Here is a 23,743-nt window from a genome sequence, read left to right as displayed (position 1 = left end):
AGACATAAGACCTCATTTCCAAGTAAGCAAGTGTGATATTCATCAGTGGAGACCGTTTTCAACACGTTTCATCCAGTCCTTGTAATTGCACAGTTCGCAGGTGCTAGGCTAGCGCAAGTCAACGGTATGTGCTAGCCTGCCACTAAAGACAGTCTTACCCACTCCAAAGTACACCTGAGGCAAATTCCAGACAATCGATGTAAATGTCTGTGTTGATAGAATAGTGTAAGAAATACAACTACCCTCGCATCGCTTTGCAATAGTTATACTTTGGTCCCTGAATTTGGTAGTAGTCATTTTGCATCTCAGCAGCGGACTGATATTACCAAGGCTACTACTAAGTATCCCCATTGGAGTGCGCTTTACTGTTTACTTTTCGGCGCAGTACTACGAACCGGAGCAAGTATAATTCCGTCGTGGTAAGAAACTAGTCCCTCAAAATAAAATAACAGTATCAATACAGACATTTACATCGATAGTCTGGCGTTATAATTTATTTGCCTCGGATGTACTGTGGAGTGGGTAAGACTGTTTTTAGTGGCAGGCTAGCACATACCGTTGACTTGCGCTAGCCTAGCACCTGCGAACTCTGCAATTAGAAGGACTGGATGAAACGTGTTGAAAACGGTCTCCACTGATAAATATCACACTTGCTTACTTGGAAATGAGGTCTTATGTCCAAAATCCTGAACCACCCCTTTAATGTTGTGTGTGTGTGTGTCTTTCAGTCAGCATATACTGTATGTGTGCATATTATTGTTATGTGTGTATGTTTTGAGTGTGTGTGGGTGGCTGCGTGATTGGGTGTGTGTGAGTGTATCAACTTGATGTGTGTGTGTGTGTTTTGTGAATGTGTGTGAGTATATCAACTTGACGTGTGTTGTTTGTTTTGTGAGTGTGTGTCTGTCCTTGTGTGTAAATGAGCATCTCTTTCTGTGTTTGTGTCCAGGTTTGTGTGTGTGTGTGTGTGTGTGTGTGTTGTCCTTCATATTCATCATATTCAATCATATTTTCTGACGATCTCGTGTTTCCGTGGCATTCATCACACACTGGGCAGCTGTGTTAACCTTTTGCACTGTCCGGAAAGGGACCAAATATAATGGACAATCGGGATACCTGATCCTGTGACAGCCAAACATGAGGCTGTTTAAGCATATCTACGCCCGTGTGTGTGTCTCACACAGACAAGCATTCCGGCTTATCGCATTATTTTCATGTGTGTGTGTGTGTGTGTTAAAGAGAGAGAGACGTCATGTTTCAGGCAGAGCTGCCTGCCGTCATGGCTGCTTGAACATATTTGTGTTTGTGTGTGTCCATGTGACCTAATTTTTCAGTCCCGTCTGTCAAGTAATACAATTGTATTTATGTACATATACATTCTGTGTGTCTGTGGTAAAGGGACCTCAAGTAAGTCAAACAGTCGCTGTGTGTGTGTTTGTGTGTGTGTGTGTGTGTGTGTGGTCACAAGCCTACCTGGACCACAGCAGACAGTATAAGAGGTTCACCTGAGTGGTCTGGGACTCACCTGAGAGGGAGACTCACCTGAGAGGGAGGCGCACAGGTGGACAGGTGACCATGCGTCTGTGGATGTTACTGAGTCTCACGGCTGCCATGGGTGAGTCTGCACTTAAGTGTGTGTGTGAGTATATACCTCTGGGTTTGGGGTCCCTTAGAAATGTGAGGACTTTTTAAGTGTCCCCAAAGTTTTGAAAGTGTATAATGTGTATGTGTGTGTATAAAGCGTAATTAGTCTGAGTCAGAGGCGATTGCTCTTGTTCTTCCATTGAATGTCATCTTCGATAGATCTAATCTAGAGGCGATTGCTCTAAGACTACAGGGGCTTAGCCTCCTCTAAAATATCACGGAAAATCGCATCAAAAAACACTATTACATTAGCTAAGCTTCTAGCCTACTATTCCAACTAGAACATGCTGAAAACATGTTCATCTTCATGGCTAGTTTGTTCAGCAATAAGGTTTTGCCGGTCATTTATCGTGATTTCGCACCCGTAATACATTGCTGTGACGACACGATCCATCAAAAAAACATGCAAAAAACCCCATAGACGCTCGGCTTCACTGGACCTTCAATGGCACTACAGAGTGGGCTGATCTCAGTGCAGAAAAGCTAGATCTCTATTTGACAAACGCCACAAAATCGTCATTTCCAGGGAAGCCCGGTGTCTCTGGGAGTGAATGGGACAGTGGGATGGCCCGGACGCCGAGCTTCTGTATGATGATTGGAGGAACCGTCATAGAGGCTGGACTTTTTTTTGATTGACAGTATATGTTGCGATCTGACAGGAAGTGGTTCCAGTTCAAGAGATGCATTAATGTGTTGGCAGTATTACCTGTAGTTTTGGCAGTGTTACCTGTCTCATATAGGATGTGATGTGTCTCTTACCTGTAGTTACCTGTCTCATGTAGGATGTGATGTGTCTCTTACCTGTAGTTACCTGTCTCATGTAGGATGTGATGTGTCTCTTACCTGTAGTTACCTGTCTCATATAGGATGTGATGTGTCTCAGGTGCAGTGTGTGCGGAGTCTCTTACCTGTAGTTACCTGTCTCATATAGGATGTGATGTGTCTCTTACCTGTAGTTACCTGTCTCATGTAGGATGTGATGTGTCTCTTACCTGTAGTTACCTGTCTCATATAGGATGTGATGTGTCTCATACCTGTAGTTACCTGTCTCATGTAGGATATGATGTGTCTCTTACCTGTAGTTACCTGTCTCATATAGGATGTGATGTGTCTCAGGTGCAGTGTGTTCGGAGTCTCTTAACTGTAGTTACCTGTCTCATATAGGATGTGATGTGTCTCTTACCTGTAGTTACCTGTCTCATATAGGATGTGATGTGTCTCAGGTGCAGTGTGTTCGGAGTCTCTTAACTGTAGTTACCTGTCTCTGCTGGAGCACCTGGGGGTGGGATCCAACAACCATAGCCTCTCAGCCACCCGCCCCGTCAGGAACTGGAGGACTCCCACCTACGCCACCGTAGACCTTTACCTCTACGTCATCATAGACGTGGTGAGTGTGTGTGTGTGTGTACGCCACCGTAGACCTTTACCTCTACATCATCGTAGACGTGGTGAGTGTGTGTGTACGCCACCGTAGACCTTTACCTCTACGTCATCATAGACGTGGTGAGTGTGTGTGTACGCCACCGTAGACCTTTACCTCTGATAGTATATTTTTACTACCATATTTCTCTTGAGACTTAATCAGGACGATGCAATATCAGGATCCAGGCTTTATTCTTTTCAATGAGGGGTCAGTGGCCCTCAAGGGAGAGAGGTACATGTTTGTGTCACCCCATCATGGATTTCACCAGTATCTCAGTATTTCTCTTCTTAGTCTAAGTCTGACAAACATTTCAGTTTAGTTACTTTTGAATGCTTTAAACAAAGAAAGAAATGGCGCCAAAAACAATCCCACGTGATTGGTTCTCCACTTGGCATCAGACACACCTACTCACACCTATCTCACACCTATCTGAATAGCATGAAATATCACTTATAGAATGTTCCAAACATTCTCACAATCAAATCATTACAATCCTTGTACTGAGACTATTACAATGATACCAAACATGAATACATTTACAGTTAATAACACAAACATATAATTCACCTAAAGTTAACTATAAGGCCTTTGTTTAACCCAAAGACAGAACAGAGGTGGACAAATGGTAGGAGCCAGTGGGGAGCATTTCACACCTATCTGAAGAACAAAAGGCATCTAGACAGGCTTTCACTTAATTCAAGGATAAACAAAGGATGCTTGCATACAGACCAAAGACACATACAGGGTACACATGGGTACAAAATCACAAATGACCATAAGAACTACACAGTATTCAAGTCATAAAGACTTGAATCATTAAACTGTTCACATAAAATTATCATACAGAAATATTCCCTTCAATTCCCCCTTTTCAAGTCCTTAAAGACTTGAACATCTAAACTTGCTTACATAAATTATGAATCAGCTTATTAACAACAGAGGACTTTTAGGGTGTGGAAGGAGGTTACAGATAAAAATAACAACAGTAGAAAGACTGACATCGTCTATCATAGAAACAGCTAAGAAAATGCAACCAAAGCCAGTTTCCATTCTTCGTGTGGTGCACAATGTTTAGTATGTGTATGTGTGTGCAAAATGTGCTCAGGGCGGCGCTTGGCTCTATTAATAGGGGGCGTTCCCCCACACCCTGTGTTCCTCTTCTTTTTCTTCAATGTTTCCTTCTCCAGTTAAAGTATACCAACAAAATAAAAATTCTCTAGTCTGAAGGTCAGGGTCGACTACCTGGAACCTTCGGATCCTTGCTGTTTTTGGGGGTTATTCTGCCCACAGCAGGTCCACTATTCTACCAATCTTTCTCGTGATGTTCTGACTAAGGTCCTTTTGTGGGATGGTACACCAGACTTCCAAATGCATATCGGCTCTCCCAAGGACACTGTGAAGTCTGCTGGGGTCTCCAGGGGAGGTGTTGGTTGCTGTTCCCCTTTTGATAAGTTGTGTCTCATCACACTTCTGAAGCCAGCGGGGGAAGTGAGATATGCGTCGTTAGGATGTTTCTGGGTCTGCGACTGTCTGAGTCTGTAAACAGATCTTGCAAATACATGTAGCTTTGGAGCAAAAGGTTTTAGCTGTCATTCCAGTACTAATAAGGAAATGATTATTCAGTGGAGTTCAACATTTTTCAAAGATGACGTCAGCTGCAGTCAGGTCTGTCTTGACCTCTCAGTTATACCTCCAAACACGCAAACAATACAGTACATGAACTTTGAGGCTTGTGATGCCTCAGAACAGAATTCCTAGTAATAATGTAAACATTTCTTGGTACAAAACAACAAACAACATAAAAATGAAACTTTAACCTGCATGTTTTCTAATGAAATTAAAATATATCAGCAGTTAAGGCAAGCAAACAGACCATCAGAAATTAAACCAATGAGAACAAGGAAAAAATAAAATTAAAATAAAATAGCAACACAGCCAGCAAAGGCTCAAATGAGGATTATATAAAATTATCCTCCTGTTATCTTAGCACCTATAATGGAATTGGGAAATCTGTAACCATATCATCTGAGCAACAAGTATTCCTAGTCAGGACAAACTGAAAAGGAAATCAAATGAAATAAACCGTAGCATAAGGAAATAAAAGGTGCAATAGAATAACAAAAATAAAATTCAAAGTCAAAGAGAATCAAATCAAAGAAAGTATAGAAATGATATTAGTTACTACCAGCATCTGTACAGCCTAGGTGCTTTAAAGCAACAGAAACGTACAGAGTCAAGCAGTGTCTTGCGGTTTCACACGTCAACAAAAGTATGCTAATGTTTTCAGTTTCTCAATTGGAGACAGTCACACCTACAGTATGGGTCTTCTAACATAGCAGGGCTATTTACCTCCAAACAGTTACTACACATTTGCATCGGATCAACAGCAAAAGAAAAATCCACAGACTCATGTGGGTAGGGTATCCCTTTCTTTAAAGAGATTTTGCATTAGAAGTGAGGGTCAGTAAAACAAAACATTAGGTATTTAAAAATGACAATTTAAGGAATAAAACCAGTAAACTTAGAGACGAAAGTATTTCAAGTCAATACTATCTACCTCCCCCTTTTTATAGTTTCTTAACTATAACAAAAAAAAAAAAATACAAACTAAAAACAAATAAAAAGTAATTTCAAACATAAAGAAACTCAAGTTGTCGGTATGAATCCATTCAATTGAACATTTGCCCACATCAACCAAGGGGTAAACATGTAGCAAACATTTCCCATTGGCATACAAGCAAAAATAAAAATCTGTCTTAACATGTTAAACCCCAAAAGTTGTCCCTCAAATGAAAGAAAGAAAATGGTTGAAATCAACAATGGTTTCCCATTAACACTCCTCATAGGTTCATATCTCCCCAGTGAAGCTCCGTATCCATGGGGGAGAAGCTGGGGGGTTGGTTATAGAATACAGTGATGCTAAAAACAAAGGCAGTGAGATCAGATAGCAGTAGACGTGGTGAGTGTGTGTGTACGTCATCGTAGACCTTTACCTCTACGTCATCGTAGACGTGGTGAGTGTGTGTGTGTGTGTGTACGTCATCATAGACGTGGTGAGTGTGTGTGTGTGTACGTCATCATAGACGTAGTGAGTGTGTGTGTACGTCATCGTAGACGTGGTGAGTGAGTGTGTGTGTGTACGTCATCATAGACGTGGTGAGTGTGTGTGTACGTCATCATAGACGTGGTGTGTGTGTGTGTCTGTACGTCATCATAGACGTGGTGAGTGTGTGTGTGTGTGTACGTCATCATAGACGTGGTGAGTGTGTGTGTACGTCATCATAGACGTGGTGAGTGTGTGTGTACGTCATCGTAGACGTGGTGAGTGTGTGTGTGTGTGTCATCGTAGACGTGGTGAGTGTGTGTGTGTGTGTCATCGTAGACGTGGTGAGTGTGTGTGTGTGTGTGTCATCGTAGACGTGGTGAGTGTGTGTGTGTGTTGTCATCGTAGACGTGGTGAGTGTGTGTGTGTGTGTGACGCCCTTCTGCTCCCCCTACGGGCCGTTTTCCGTGGTGGCCACATGGGCAGGTTGCCGGCTTGCAGTGGGGAGACTAATTAAGGGAGACTGGCCTCACCTGGCGCCGGTGTAGGCCTATATAGATCATCGCCATCCCTTGTATCTCTCTCTCTCCCATCATTCAGACACATTTTTGACACACCGCACTGCAAACCACTGCTACTCACTTACATATGACTAACACGCATCCATACACTTAATTTTCACCCCCTAGACATTACCATTCATTATAGCTCACTTTAAATAAATATAATTTATTTATTGGAATTTGTTGTCAGCCTCTTTTGTGTTGTGCCATGAGCCGGGCGTTTAACAGTGTGTGTACGTCATCGTAGACGTGATGAGTCCATGCGGCGGCTTGGACAAATCCACTTGAGGGGTGGGGCAGGGGGGCGCGATCGTAACACACACTGAACCTGTCAGATGTCAGATTGTGTGTGTGATTCATTCATGTGTGCTTCTGTGGGAACACACACACACACGCGCGCACACAAAGTGTGTGTGTGATTCATTCAGGTGTGCGTTTCTCTGCTTCTTCACCACAGGATGAGAAGTTCCAGAGCTTCACGAGCGGAGTGCTGCTGACTGTTGTGAGTAGTCTGTATCCGATCTGTCTCCATTACAGGTCGCCGTGTGTGGCTCTCTTAGAGTTGTCATGGTTTCCCAAACAAGCTATTAGAGGAGTTTCTCCAACTCACCTCCTCCTCTCTTCTCCATTCCATCTTCTCCCCTCACCTCCTCTCATTCTCTCTCCTTTCCAACACACCTTTGCCTTTCATCATTCTTCTCCTCTCTCCTCTTCTCTCCTCTTTTCCTCCTATTATCTCCTCATCTTCTCTCTTCCCACCTTCTCTCTTCCCACCTTCTCTCTTCTCGTCTCATCCTCTTCTCTCCTCCTCCTCTCTATCTTTCCTCCTTTTCCTCCTCACTCCTTCTCTCACTCCTCCTCTCACTCCTTCTCTCACTCCTCCTCTCACTCCTTCTCTCACTCCTTCTCTCACTCCTTCTCTCACTCCTTCTCTCTCTCCTCCTCTCACATGTACATTGTACACATATGATTTTATCCAAAGCAACTTACAGCAATTAAAATAACATATGAGAAACAGTGAAGAGGAGACCTTAGCTAGTAATTACCACTGCTGTCAATCCTCACCTGTAATCCTCACCTGTAATACTGCTGCCAATCCTCACCTCCTCACCTGTATTCCTCCTCCTCACCTGTATTTCTCCTCCTCTCCTGTATTCCACCTCCTCACCTGTATTTCTCCTCCTCACCTGTATTTCTCCTCCTCTCCTGTATTCCTCCTCCTCTGCAGTTCTGGGTAAACGAGCTCCTCCGCTGGGACCCAAAGGACTTCTGTGGGATCAGCGAGATCAGCGTTCCCAAAGCCCACCTGTGGAGACCCGACTTCATGATCATGGAGAGGTGAGATGTGTGTGTGTGTGTGTGTGTGTGTGTGTGTGCCACCTACCTGTGGAAACCCGACTTCACCATCATGGAGAGGTGAGATGTGTGTGTGTGTGTGTGCCACCTACCTGTGGAGACCCGACTTCACCATCATGGAGAGGTGAGATGTGTGTGTGTGTGTGTGCCACCTACCTGTGGAAACCCGACTTCACCATCATAGAGAGGTGAGATGTGTGTGTGTGTGTGCCACCTACCTGTGGAGACCCGACTTCATAATCATGGAGAGGTGAGATATGTGTGTGTGTGTGTGTATGCGCCACCTACCTGTGGAGACCCGACTTCATGATCATGGAGAGGTGAGATATCTGACTCAGCTGCCTACCTGTGTGTGTGTGTGTGGGGGGGGGTTGATGATGATTCTCTACCTATGAGGTGTGGCCAGCATCACAGCTTCCATTACCTGTGTTTGTGTGTGTGTGTGTGTGTGTTAAAAATGGAGAAATGCTTGTGGATTCAAATTCTTATTCACACTACCAGAGCCTGTGTTTAAGCTCCTCCTCTTCCTGTGCGCTGCAGGATCCGTCACTTCCTGTGCGCAAACCGAGTGACCTTTATATCTCGATGTCGCTCCAGCGTTCGCCCAAAGGCAGAATCAAACCGAGTGACCTTTGACCTTTACATCTCTATGTCGCTCCAGCGTTCGCCCAAAGGCAGAATCAAACCGAGTGACCTTTGACCTTTACATCTCGATGTCGCTCCAGCGTTCGCCCAAAGGCAGAATCAAACCGAGTGACCTTTGACCTTTACATCTCGATGTCGCTCCAGCGTTCACCCAAAGGCAGAATCAAACCGATTGACCTTTACATCTCGATGTCGCTTCAGCATTCACCCAAAGGCAGAATCAAACCGAGTGACCTTTTGACCTTTACATCTCGATGACTCTGCAGCGGCATTGTTCCCTGTGTTGTCTCTCTTACTGGTTCTCAATGAGGTATGTATGCCCTGAAACTGAAGATAAATGAGCGTGCGTGTGTGTGTGAGACTGGACAATGAGACTACAGTTGGTACTCTACTAGCAGATCCAGCACATAGTTTTTCTGTTGGGGACGATGATGATGATGATGATGTTGATAAAAATTGTTGTTTACTCGCCTCACATAGTACGAGTCCCACAGCTCACCTGGAGCCAGCTTGCTCTGTCACGAGACTCCCGTTGTGCTGGTGCAGGTCTGTCTCTAGTAACTTAAATTGGTACATGAGTCATTCCGTGTCAAACCAGACAAATCCAGGAAAATGGTTGCAGCACCGAGTCTGATTTTCCTCAGAGTTTGTCTACACAGTGTTTAGGTTCCATAACTAAAACCTGTAAAATATTTTTGTTCAATCCTATTTTTTTCAGTCTTTTTGCCCTTGATTGTTTACACTTTCTAAAAGGCCTTATCTTGGAGGCCATGTTTGGACATATCTTCATATCTTAAAAAGTATTATTCTTAGCCTGACCAAACTTTGTAGAATGGAAGACAAACATGATTCAATCATTAAAAGTTCGTACCACAGTCTCATTTATTTTATAGAAGTCCCTAGTTTCAGAAAAAGCATGCAAAAAAAGTGATATTGAGGGTCCCAAAACTCCTTTACTGCTCCTTCACAGAATAAATGCATGTAGTTACGTTTTTTTTTGGTAACATAACACCATTATAAAAGAAGCAGAATGCTATGCTGTGTTTCAACTGAGAGGGCACTAAAATCTATTGTTTGTTGTAAATGTTTATTTTGGTGTTCCCAAAACACTGCTGCAGCAACTCAAACTAGGTAGAACCGATTGTTTTTGTTTTTTTTACCAACAGTACTCGGTGACCTTGAGAAACCGGAATTCTCCTTTAAGACAAATTAAATCCAAAGTAGACGACTTCCAAACGGGGCTTTAACTGTATCTGCCCTGATGTTCACTATCTGATATTCACTATCTGCCCTGATGTTCACTATCTGCCCTGATGTTCACTATCTGATGTTCACTATCTGCCCTGATGGTCACTATCTGATGTTCATTATCTGCCCTGATGTTCACTGCTATGGTTTTACACGGCAGACTAGACAAGTGTAGAAATGTAATATATGCGCAGTAGAGCTCTGCTGATGAGCATGAATGTGTGATGTGTATCTCCTCAGCATTGAGATGAAGGAGAGGAATGTTGAGAGGAACCAAGTCAACCTGCTGTCAGCTGGCTACACCGTCTCTGGGGACAGCTACAAGCTCACCAGCACCTGCAAGATGGATCTCTACAAGTTCCCCTTCGACACACAACGATGCGAACTCACCGTCATGTCCTTCCTGTACAAAAGTAAGTGTGTGTGTTGGCTTATTTACTAATTTCACTGATTACATTGTAGTTTGCTGTTTGTTTACTCAAGCTGTTTGGTGATTGTGTGGTATCTGATTGACACTTTAACCATTTTACAAAAAATGTATTATTTTTTGATTGGACGAGATGCATTCTATGAGTCATCACGAGGGGCGGTATCCCAGAGGTCCAGCACATCCCCACTCCAGACTTTTCACTTTAATCACTCTGAATATGTATAAGTATATATACTGTACTCTTTTGATCCCGGCGTAGTGAGCTGCCTGCTACAATAGCGGCGCTCGGGGGGTGAGGGGTGAGGGGTTAGGTGCCTTGCTCAAGGGCACTTCAGCCGTTCCTACTGGTCGGGGTTTGAACCGGCAATTAGTGTTGTCACAATACCCAAATTATGACTTCGATACGATACCTGCCATAAATATCACGATGCTCTATACTGAAACGATACTACGGCGAAATCTTAAGATACCTGGAAGAGAAAGGACTCATACCTCCTCCAAGTGTATTGAGTCATTTGTGTTGAATTCGGTGCACTTTTGTAGTGTGCAGGTCAATTCTGGGTTCTAAACTTCCTACATAATTATTATTTTTTATAGTCAGTAAAATAGTACGCCTACTTTGTGTGATTAAGTCCTTTATTGTTTGTTTTAGTTCATTTACATTGTGTTGTGTTTTGGCAATAAAGTAGCTTTAAATAGCCAAACTAGTCTAGATCAAGATCAGTGTTGAAATTACTGCATGCAAATCACTGAATGGTATGCAGAGGGGCCTAATCTTTGGGCCATCTGATGTATAGTATAGGCTACCCTAGGCCATCTGATGTATAGTATAGGCTACCCTAGGCCATCTGATGTATAGTATAGGCTACCCTAGGCCATCTGATGTATAGTATAGGCTACCCTAGGCCATCTGATGTGTAGTATAGGCTACCCTAGGCCATCTGATGTATAGTATAGGCTACCCTAGGCCATCTGATGTGTAGTATAGGCTACCCTAGGCCATCTGATGTGTAGTATAGGCTACCCTAGGCCATCTGATGTATAGTATAGGCTACCCTAGGCCTGTGTTTTTCAACCACTGTGCCGCGGCACACTAGTGTGCCGTGAGAGATCATCAGGTGTGCCGCAGAAAATTACCCAAATGTCACTCACTCAGGGGCGTAGATTTGCGTGGGGACCGAAGTACGTGTCCACACCAATGTCAGATTACGACTGAAATGTCCCCACCAATATTCAGGTTGAAGTGGGGGGGGAAGCGCTCACATGCGCTAGAAAGAGTTAAATACTTTCTCACTTTGCTGCGGATCATCTCGTACAGATCGTGTAATGTGCAGTAGCCTATAAGGGTAAATCGCGCTGATTTGAAGTTACCTATAATAACTACCAGTGAGCCGCAGGAGACGCTGCGCTTCAGCTTCACTTCACTACAAGGCATATGAAGTGCGTCCAAATTCATCCATTCTTCTCTGTTGAACTCCTCGAGTAGGCTACTCATCACACATGTGTCACATGAAAGAGCCTTTTCTCAGCTTTTAAACGGTGCTATAGCCACTATTTGCTGTGATAAACAGTTCGCGAGAAAAATTAACTTCAAGAGATTTAATAATTATTCTCTGTGCCCATCTCCACATCCATTCGTCTCGGTGGAATATCGTAGGCCTACACACTCTTCACGCAACACATGACAAACCATATATCAGAATAAACAGCAGACCTTACCGAACACAAAGGTGTAAAGCTTTCCCGTGTATAGTTAGTTGTTCCAGAGTAATCCGGTTTTGAAATAAATTGTAGAAAAATTCAATATGGTCTTTCGGCTTTAAGCATTTCTTAAAACTTTGCTGTGCTTACATCGCCTAGATATCTGTAAATAGGCCTATTAGAGAATATACAGGCAGCTTATGGTTAAGAGTTGTCAATGTAGCCTTAATGATTCTTTTCACAAAATGCTAAGCATGCATGTATTTAAGTTTCTTAAAACTGAGCTGTGCTTAAATGGGTCAATGCATGATTTCATAACAGACCAAATAGAAAATAAATGTTAAATATAGCCTACATATGTATACATATTAAAATCAGATTATGTGCTACACAGTATAGATCAAGTTGGACAGTAGCAGATTTTAATCATGGGTAGTTGGACAGTAGCACATTTTAATCATTTTATATATCTATAGTGGCTGGTGAAAAAGTTGAGTGGCTTTTCCTTTTTTGGGGGGGGGGGAATTAGTGGGTAGTGTCCCCACCAATGCTCAGACCAAACCTACGCCCTTGCACTCACTGGTCCAGAAAAGCAAGTGTTGCATCAAAGAATTTAGAACCACATGCTCTCATTGATTGTATGATTGCACTATTTGTGGTATGCAGGCATTGTACAATGGGGGCCCCATATCCAGAATTCACAGAATCATCACATATCCAGTTCAAAACAACAATTAAATTAGATATAGTCACCTACAAATGACAGAGGGCGCTTGTTTTATTGAGCAGGTCTTGCATAGAAGCCATAATAAGGCCATCTGTGTATTATTTGAAATTTTAGGCTATGGTATGTTTATTTTTTATTCACACAGGATGTTAGTGTGCTGTGGGACATTTTAAGTGTCAAAAGTGTGCCGTGGCACAAAAAAGGTTGAAAAACACTGCCCTAGGCCATCTGATGTATAGTATAGGCTACCCTAGGCCATCTGATGTATAGTATAGGCTACCCTAGGCCATCTGATGTGTATTATAGGCTACCCTAGGCATCTGATGTATAGTATAGGCTACCCTAGGCCTTCCGGTGTTCCAAGGGCGTAGGTTTGGTCTGAGCTTTGGTAGGGATACTACCCACTAACCCCCCCCCCCCCCCCCAAAAAAAAAGCCACTCAACTCTTTCACCAGCCACTATAGATATATAAAATGATTAAAATGTGCTACTGTACAACTACTATCCATGATTAAAATGTGCTACTGTCCAACTTGATCTAACTATACTGTGCCTACATAATCTGATTTTAATATGTACAGATATAGGCTATATTTAACATTTATTTTCTATTTGTGTGAAAAGAAATCATTAAGGCTACATTGACAAACTCTTAACCATGAGCTGGCATTCTCTGATTCTAATATTTACAGATATCTAGGCGATGTAAGCACAGCTCAGTTTTAAGAAATGCTTAAAGCCGAAAGACCATGTTGAATTTTGATACAATTTATTTAAAAACCGGATTACTCTGGAACAGCTAACTATACACGGGAATGCATTACACCTTTGTGTTCAGTAAGGTCTGCTGTTTATTCTGATATATGGTTTGACATGTGTTGCGTGAAGAGTGTGTAGGCCTACGACATTCCACCTAGATGAATGGATGTGGAGATGGGCGCAGAGAATAATTATTAAATCTCTTGAAGTTATTTTTCTCACGAACTGTTTATCACAGCAAATCGTGGCTAGCTAGCATCGTTTAAAAGCTGAGAAAAGGCTCTTTCATGTGACACATGTGATGAGTAGCCTACTTCTCGAGGAGTTCAACAGAGAAGAATGGGTGAATTTGGACGCACTTCATATAGTCAAGTGAAGCTGAAGCGCTGCGCCATGCTGTGCAGGAGACTGCGGCTCACTGGTAGTTATTATAGGTAATTTCAAATCAGCGCGATTTTCCCTTATAGGCTAACTGCACATTACAAGATCTGTACGAGATGATCCGCAGCACTGAAGTGAGAAATGATTTAACTCCTTGTGTAGCGCATGTGAACGCTTTTTCCCCATTTCAACCTGAATATTGGTGGGGACATTTCAGTCGTAATTTGACATTGGTGTGGACACGTCCTTCGGTCCCCACGCAAGTCTACGCCCCTGCCGTGTTCATGGGATTTCTTTGACAGTTGCAAAGGGAAAAATGTGAGGATAGTCTTCTTTGCGCCCAGTGTACAAGTACGACGTTCCAACCACTCAGGTCTTCGTCAGATAGGCAGGCGTGCGGGAACCTATTTTTGACCAGGGGTGCCATTATGACGATTAGTGCGGTGTGCGGGTGATAGCGAGAAGTTTTAGAAAAGCCCTGGGCAGCCACAAATCCCAATGTTCCGCGACAGCACTCCGAGTCCACTGCGCCCACCCTAACCCCACAGAAGCGCACTTGACATCATTAGCCTATTTCAGTATAGCTAAGGAAAATTACTTTTGACATTCTAATGTCTGAAAGAATAAAAAAAGCCTCAAGGACCACCTAGCTTTAAAAAAAAGTAGACCCAAAACAGTATATTACACAATAGACCCACTCACTGAACAACCCTGCTTATTATTATTTGCCCCTTGCTTATTGTGTCAAAGAATTCATATGATTTAAACTGGCATATATCGGCAGTGTTGCAGAACTGTTTGGATACAAGTTGATTTCAAGGTGGTTCAATATTGCAAACAACTCATCTAGCCTATATATTTTACCACGTCTGCTCGCGGACCACTTGGGATAGCTTGCGGACCACCAGTGGTCCCCGGACCACACTTTGAGAAACACTGAAATAGAACACTGTAAATGCTAGTTTGAACACTTAACTTTTCAGGTAGCCGATAGGCTAGCTAATCATTAGCCTTTCAGACATTAGAATGTCATTATAATGCTGCTAACATTAGCCTACATGCTGCAACACAGGTATGAAATATATTATGTTTTAGTGACCTTGTTGTTTCTACGAACATGAATTGTTGTTTATATGAAACATCAACTTAGACGAGGCATAAAAAGCCCTGTATATCCCCATTAAGAACTTAAACCTTTGAACTAGCTAGCTAGCTGATAGCAAAGCTGGATGCTACCACCGGGTAGACACTGCAGTAAAATGGTTAGCAAACCGTCCATGCCCCCGGCCCGTGAATATTTCAGTTTTAAGGACGAAATCAAGAGTGTCCAAAGGGGTGAAAACCACTTTAAATCGGGTCACATTATTGACTGTTGTGTGTCGAGGGTCAGCTTGTGGGTTTTGTATGGGCCAGCATGAGGAACAAGACCTATCAAACCTACGAAGTTGTGTGGTGAGTTTTGCAGGGAGGTTGGTAATGCTAGTTAACATTAGCTAGTCTACTGTAGCCTTCATACTGTACGAGCCATATCAATCATTAACCTAGAAATACTTCTTCGTACATTTAATGAACATTTTGTGTAATAATTCAAGTTAATAAACTGAATATGGTGGTCCAAGAGCAGACCATGCACCGGTCCATGCATCAGGATGGCAGTCAGATACGAAGCACTGCACAATGTTGCTAACGTTAACGTTAACCGCTTTCACACACACGATATAAAATACACGATGGTAAATATAACATTCAATACCAAAACACTATTATTTACACGATTAGTCCTGAAATAACTGCTATTAACTATATAAAAATCATTGTTTGGAGGAGAGGGTTCGCTGCTGTCGCCGGTTGGAAATGAATGATTTCGCGCTGGTTCGTGCTGCTTATATATTTTTCAGTGAGGCCCGGTGGTTTATGGGATGAGTAGTTCCTTCGCTCGGAAATGAAAATATGTACGCAGTCTTGTACCTTTGACTTTTTTTGGACTTTCTATTCGTTTTTTTCACTCGAAATGATATGTTGTATGCTTATGAGTTACGCCGTAGCTGATTAGCCTAAGACATGCTCTAAAACTCTTTAGATACGGATTTTTCCAAAACGTCAATGGGAGAAATGAATGGGAAATTTACTTCCGGAAACTAAGCTCTCTCGGAGGAGGGGCGGGACTGTGATGCTCTATTTGACTCATCATTTCACATACAAAAATATAAATAATGTCAGAAAGCGAATTAGTAATTATTTAAAAATATATATAATATTTCTAAAAAATCTATCTCCTGCCAGCAGGGGGTGCTGCAGCACCCTCAGCACCCCCCTTCCCGTGCCCTTGCAGATAGGCCTACACTATTACCTGTTGCAATATATCTGTGTGCATTTCTACATTACGTCTATTTCTTTGATAACATGATTTGCTACCATGAAACAATAAGCCGCTATTATTATAAAGACTCAACACGCTTTGGTGGTATTATATGCTGTGGGCTTTAATTAGCGCATTTTGGGTAGCCTATCCTACATCTGGGTAATAATTATTGAACAAATTGCAGTCTACATGCCATGACAAATATTACCTGTAGTAACCGGTAGTACTGACCGAACATGAAATAGATTGTTTACAAGTTATGGTAATGCTATTCTGGCGTGAACATTGCACTTTCATCACATTAGCACCCTATGATTACAGCTCGTTATGTCTTGTCAAAATGATTACAGCTCGTTATGTCTCGTTAGGCTAAATCCTCTAGCCATTTTTCAACATCGGAAAGACAAGAGAATACACTAAATTTAAATAAAAAGAAAGTTTGTTGACATTTGTAAGTCAGAGAATGTCTATGACAACTAGATAATTTGTTGAAAATGCCTATATTTACAGTTAAAACAATTATTAAAAGGTTCTAATCATCTGGAAATGTGACAAATATCCTTGGACAAAGACCCATGGTTATCTTGCCCCCACGTACAGTATGGAGGATGGTAATATAGGCAAACAATTCCATAAGGACCACTGTTGGAGAGTTACAGACAAAAGTCACCAAGTCCCCCAAAAAATCTTCAAAAGTGACCTCACTGCTAATAGATTATTTAGAGGGCATGCCAGGTAAAAGCCTGTCAAGTCATTTAATTACCAATGTAAACGGCAGGAGTTACTGAATGGTACAGGGATTTTGTCTGAAAGTGTGGTCTATTGTCAGATGAATTGAAAATCGCGCTCTTTGCATTACAAAATTACATTTACTTTTGTCTTTAAAGGCAAACAGAGCTGCATTGGATGCCTGTAATGCAGAATATAAATATCATGTAAAACCTTAATTGTGTCCTTGTGCACCCCCCCCCCAACAAAAAAAACAATGTACACACACACACACAGTCAACCAGCTGCGTCTGTTCCTCTCCTCCAACTCCTCGGATGTGACGACGGGGTCCCTCGCCGTGTTCCAGGCGCAGGGCGAGTGGGACCTCATCAGTGTCCACGTCTCCAAGGACAACCTCACCTATGGCCAGGATGTGAGGGACCGGCTGGTGTATACGGTATGAAGCTAACGCTAGCTCTGTAGCCATAGGATATACTGTACGGAGCTAATGCTAGCTCTGTAGCCATAGGATATACTGTGCGAAGCTAATACTAGCTCTGTAGCCACAGGATATACTGTACGAAGCTAATGCTAGCTCTGTAGCCACAGGATATACTGTATGAAGCTAATGCTAGTTCTGTAGCCATAGGATATATTGTACGAAGCTAATGCTAGCTCTAGCCATAGGATATACTGTGCGAAGTTAATGCTAGCTCTGTAGCCATAGGATATACCAAAGATTGTTAAGGCGGAGCAAGATACTTCGTCGTAGTTCATGTCTATAGAGCATCACAGTCCCGCCCACAGGAGTTTCCGGAAGTAAGAATTCAATGCAATTTCTCCATTGACAATTCGAGTATAAGCCATAAAAACTTAACTGCACCTGGTAGACTCAAAACCAGCTACGGCTGTACTAAGCGATTGTGTATGCTCATATAGACGCCAATAGTTCACGGGGCACTAACCTCGTTTTGAGATAAATGTCTTTTATTCGCGATGTCTTGGATAAGTACTTCATTACCCACAATCCTGAACAATCCCACAATCCCACAGTGATGCCTCTGATTGGTGGAAAGGCTGTTCAGTCATAGTTTGAAACTTGAATCAGCGAAAATGATTGAGAAGATGGCGGAGTCTTTTACTGCCTATGGCGAAAATCTTAATGTGAATAAAAACTTTCTAGACGAACATTGGTACTTGTATCAACAAGGATTGTGGTTTATATATCACACGAACTTAGTCAGGGCCAATACACCATCAAATAGAACACTGTAAATGCTAGTTTGAACACTTAACTTTTCAGGTAGCCGATAGGCTAGCTAATCATTAGCCTTTCAGACATTAGAATGTCATTATAATGCTGCTAACATTAGCCTACATGCTGCAACACAGGTATGAAATATATTATGTTTTAGTGACCTTGTTGTTTCTATGAACATGAATTGTTGTTTATATGAAACATCAACTTAGACGAGGCATAAAAAGCCCTGTATATCCCCATTAAGAACTTAAACCTTTGAACTAGCTAGCTAGCTGATAGCAAAGCTGGATGCTACCACCGGGTAGACACTGCAGTAAAATGGTTAGCAAACCGTCCATGCCCCCGGCCCGTTAATATTTCAGTTTCAAGGACGAAATCAAGAGTGTCCAAAGGGGTGAAAACCACTTTAAATCGGGTCACATTATTGACTGTTGTGTGTCGAGGGTCAGCTTGTGGGTTTTGTATGGGCCAGCATGAGGAACAAGACCTATCAAACCTACGAAGTTGTGTGGTGAGTTTTGCAGGGAGGTTGGTAATGCTAGTTAACATTAGCTAGGCTACTGTAGCCTTCATACTGTACGAGCTATATCAATCATTAACCTAGAAATACTTCTTTGTACATTTAATGAACATTTTGTGTAATAATTCAAGTTAATAAACTGAATATGGTGCTCCAAGAGCAGACCATGCACCGGTCCATGCATCAGGATGGCAGTCAGATACGAAGCACTGCACAATGTTGCTAACGTTAACGTTAACCGCTTTCACACACACGATATAAAATACACGATGGTAAATATAACATTCAATACCAAAACACTATTATTTACACGATTAGTCCTGAAATAACTGCTATTAACTATATAAAAATCATTGTTTGGAGGAGAGGGTTCGCTGCTGTCGCCGGTTGGAAATGAATGATTTCGCGCTGGTTCGTGCTGCTTATATATTTTTCAGTGAGGCCCGGTGGTTTATGGGATGAGTAGTTCCTTCGCTCGGAAATGAAAATATTAACACAGTCTTGTACCTTTGACTTTTTTTGGACTTTCTATTCCTTTTTTCACTCGAAATGATATGGTGTATGCTTATGAGTTACGCCGTAGCTGATTAGCCTAAGACATGCTCTAAAACTCTTTAGATACGGATTTTTCCAAAACGTCAATGGGAGAAATGAATGGGAAATTTACTTCCGGAAAATCTCTCTGAGGAGGGGCGGGACTGTGATGCTCTATGGGCGCGAAATGGGGATTGAATCCTGTCTGCATAAAGAGGCGTGTCGATGACGTATTGATGAGCGTAGGTTGCAACCGGCCAACAGCAACGGCATAAATAACCGGCGCACACCTGATATAAGGTCGATTTTCTCCGGACTGGAATGTTCAAAAATGCTAAAAATGTACCTGAACGTGCACGAAATTCACATTCCTAACTCTATAGAACCAAGACCTTAGCATATGTGGTGAAATTCTGAGCTATGCCCATAGACTTCAATGGAGCAGTCGCTGCCTCTGCTCTGCATAAAGGGGGATTCTGACCCCCCCTCGTGCGATCCGGGTTCCCGGAAGTGACTCCTGATGAAATATCTTGTTCCGCCTTAACAATCTTTGGATATACTGTACAAAGCTAATGCTAGCTCTGTAGCCATAGGATATAGAGTGTCCCAGTGACTTCCGTTTACTTCCGCTACAAGGGACCTATCTTTCAAAAAAATATGAACGGGAGTTAATGGAGAGATAACAATTATTTATGGTCCAGTTTGAATTATGCCACCAATTTCACATATTATGTGTGTGAATTTAAAAGATAATTTTTCACGTCAAGAAAGTACTGTTGCTTGATAGACTTCAAAAGTTATGTTGGTTTTGTGCGAATCCGCTTAGTGGACTACATCTCTCGTCTCGAACGATGTAGCTATGTCACCAACGTAATGAAACGATACGATATTTCACAATGTTGTAATTCAATAGTTACGAAACAAACTGCAAATGTCTTTACATGAAAAATTGTCTTTAAAATTGACAAACATCATATGGGTAATTCAAGGCACAAGTCAACGGGGACCAGAAAATAATTTATTTTTTCGCCATAGACTGGCGTTCAAAATGTTTTGAAAGATAGGTCCCATGGAGGCAAACGGAAGTGGCATCACTGGGACACTCAATACTGTACGAAGCTAATGCTAGCTCTGTAGCCATAGGATATACTGCACGAAGCTAATGCTAGCTCTGTAGCCATAGGGTATACTGTACGACGCTAATGCTAGCTGTTAAAGCAGCACTAAAGAAGATTTGCTCTCAGGGTCCCCCTACTGCTCAGAAGCGCAATAATAAATTAACTAAATGTACGTCTTTGCAACAATCTATAAACATAAGTCCGATACAATATAGAGGGAATGCACTGACAGCAGCCTCTAGAAAGAGAGCCTATCTATTTGTGTTCCTACCCGAACAGCAACTTACTATGGCTATATTACAAGCAATAAGACCTGCTCAGAGTGCGGAGGAAGTGTTGTTCGCCCTATTAAGAGTTTATGTGTGTTCCTACCCGAACGTTGTTCGGCCTATTAAGAGTTTATGGGCCATCAAAATGATTTTGGAAGCATTGTTTTAAGATAAAAAAAAAAACTCTTTAGGGAGCCTTTAATCTCTGGTATACAACAACGCTAGCTCTCCAGTTCCAACATCGCTATCTACAGTACAAAGCTAACTTTACCTCTCTAGCTACAGTATGGGATATACTATACAAAACTAACTTTAGCTCTCTAGCTATGGGATATACTATACAAAGCTAACTTTAGCTCTCTAGCTACAGTATGGGATATACTATGCAAAGCTAATGCTAGCTGCCTGGTTATAGTATGTACAGAGCTAATGCTAGCTGTTCAATTGGTGTCCATTTTAGTAAGTTAGCACTGGGGAGCTGAGCAAACTAGGCCACAGACTTTGACCCTGCCTCGCAATGACTTTTGCGCTCCCTCACAACACTTTTGACTTTGCAAAAGTCTCTAAAAATAAATTCCAAACTTTAAAAAAGATAATTCCCACCATGGTCCTTCATGGGTGTGTGTGTTTCTTTTGATGACTCACCAGAGTTCTCCATCCTCTGCTGCATGTGTGTGTGTTTCCGTGGCCCAGATCACCATCGCCAGGAGGCCCCAGCTGTACATCATTAACTTCCTGGTTCCCGTCTTGGTCTTCCTGGTTCTGGACCTGGTGTCCTTCTTCATGAACGAGTCCAGAGGCGAGAAGCTGAGCTTCAAAGTCACCATCCTACTGGCCATCTCTGTTCTGCTGCTCATCCTCCACGATATCCTGCCCTCCACACACCAGAAAACACCCGTTATAGGTCAGTCTAACACACACACACACACACACACACACACACACACACACACACACACACAAGTAACTTGAATGATTTAAATGATTATTAACATTCAAACTAGTCCAAGCAGATTTGTACACACAGCCTTAAGTATATAGTATATATACTCTTTTGATCCCGTGAGGGAAATTTGGTCTCTGGATTTATCCCAATCCGTGAATTAGTGAAACACACACAGCACACAGTGTACACACAGTGAGGTGAAGCACACACTAATCCCGGCGCAGTGAGCTGCCTGCATCAACAGCGGCGCTGGGGGAGCAGTGAGGGTTTAGGTGCCTTGCTCAAGGGCACTTCAGCCTTGCCTACTGGTTGGGGTTCGAACCGGCAACCCTCCGGTTACAGGTCCGAAGTGCTAATCAGTAGGCCACGGCTGCCCACCATTAAAGGAACCATATGTAAGATTGTGGCCAAAACTGGTACTGCAATCACTTTCAAATTACTGTGGAGTGGTGTATCCCCTCCCCTCCCCCCTGACTCGAGGTTGCCAACCCGGATGCCGAACCACGACTTCGTGATTAGTACATAGTACTAGTGACATACCAGGGCCATTTTATGATAATTGAAATACATTTCTTACATATGATTCCTTTAACAACACTGTTTACAGCTCTTCGAGTCACGGTAAAATGTCATTTTTGGTATCATTTTGATTGGTTTAAAAGCAAGCAACAAGGGTCAACCTTCACAGGGTTTTTATTCAGGCAGGGAAGTGGGCAGCCATGAACACAACTCTACTCGATCTCCACGTCCACAGGAATATTCTGCACTGGGGTCTTCTTGTTTGTGGGCTGCAGCATCATTGAGACCATCACGGTCAGTTTCCTGATGCGGATGGCCTCGAAGTGTGATGCGAAGGCCCTCGCCTGGAGGACCCTACTGAGGAGAGATGGGCGAGAGGGCAGCAAACCAGGTGAGTCTGCCTCATCGTATCCACAACCAAAGTTGAGCCATCTCAGTGAAGGCAACTTCTCAGAGCAGAAATCTGCCTCTATCTCTGAAGTAAGCTTAGTGATAGTTTCTTGATCTCTTGATAGGGGACTCATACCTACCATTCCCATCCATGAGCCGCCAGTATGATATCAAAATGTTGTCATATCTCATATACTTACACTGAGACTCGAATTTCCCCTTGGGGATCAATAAAGTATCTATCTATCTATCTATCTATCTATCTATCTATCTATCACACCAAAGGTCAAACCAAAACAGTCAATGTGAAAACCAAAATTGGAAAAGGGAAAAACAAGAAACCGTTATCCGTTCTTTGTTTTGACAAACTGAAAGCGGAATACGAAAATGGAAATCAGAAAATGAAAGTACCTGTGCAATTTTTCATGCCCGATTTTGCTGGGGTTTTTACCTGGAAGCCACCAATAAAAGTGCTACTTAAGTACAATATTAGTGCTATGTAAGTGCTTTATTAGTGCTATGTAAGTGCTATGGTCAGTGGATCTTCTGGCCAATCGATTTCCGTTTCGGAAATGAAAATTAACAAAACATAAAACGAAGGATTATTTGATTTCCGTTTTAAAATACAAAATCGAAAAACGAGAATCAAGTCGTTTTCCGTTTTCCTAATCGGTTTCAAAACATCAAAATACAAATACCGAAATTAGTCTTAAATTTCGATGATCATTATTCAATGAAGCCTATTCTTAGGCTAATCTGAGGCCCTAGAAGCTCGCATCATAGTCTTAGGCTAACTTGGTAAAAAACCTGTTAGATATGGCGGCCTTGGGAAGTGTTGCGAGGGATATAGAAGAGATGGTTAAAAAGGACATGTCTTATGCAGAAAACACTTTAAATAACTTTTGTTCACAAAGAGGTTACTCTGAGAGGAGCATCTGATGATTTTGCACCCAGCATAATTAGGCATCCACTAACTCGGGACCACCTGGGAACTAAGGTGGCAAAAGCAGTTTGCGAGGTAGCCTAGGCCCTAGGGGATGCCAGGCCTGCGGTCATGTAGCCTACCATGCCTACTGTATGCAATCACTCATTTTACTTTGATGTATTTATTAGGTTGGTCCAACATACAGTACCTCGGAATTATTGGCACCTCTGCTAAAGTTGACTAAAAAGAGGAATGTAAATCTTTTGGAAA

General features: G+C 42.4%; 1 protein-coding gene across 1 annotated transcript in view; it reads left to right on the top strand.

Moving 5' to 3' along the window:
- The first annotated feature begins 1,435 nt into the window (after positions 1-1,435).
- LOC143137475 (5-hydroxytryptamine receptor 3A-like) overlaps positions 1,436-23,743 on the top strand; it is a 28,271-nt gene continuing 5,963 nt past the window's right edge. The window contains exons 1-8 of the mRNA XM_076297687.1: positions 1,436-1,615; positions 2,868-3,031; positions 7,131-7,175; positions 7,902-8,011; positions 10,163-10,335; positions 17,288-17,448; positions 21,387-21,597; positions 22,394-22,549. Coding sequence (XP_076153802.1) covers positions 1,576-1,615; positions 2,868-3,031; positions 7,131-7,175; positions 7,902-8,011; positions 10,163-10,335; positions 17,288-17,448; positions 21,387-21,597; positions 22,394-22,549 — 1,060 coding nt within the window. The 5' untranslated portion in view covers positions 1,436-1,575. The remainder of the gene's footprint in view (positions 1,616-2,867; positions 3,032-7,130; positions 7,176-7,901; positions 8,012-10,162; positions 10,336-17,287; positions 17,449-21,386; positions 21,598-22,393; positions 22,550-23,743) is intronic.

Source organism: Alosa pseudoharengus, unplaced genomic scaffold (genome assembly GCF_046254945.1).
Source record: "Alosa pseudoharengus isolate Yale_2024_CS ecotype anadromous, Long Island Sound unplaced genomic scaffold, YU_APseudo_1.1 YU_APseudo_1.1_scf_21, whole genome shotgun sequence".
Taxonomy (NCBI): Eukaryota; Metazoa; Chordata; class Actinopteri; order Clupeiformes; family Clupeidae; genus Alosa; species Alosa pseudoharengus.
This window is presented reverse-complemented; position numbering and strand designations above follow the sequence as displayed.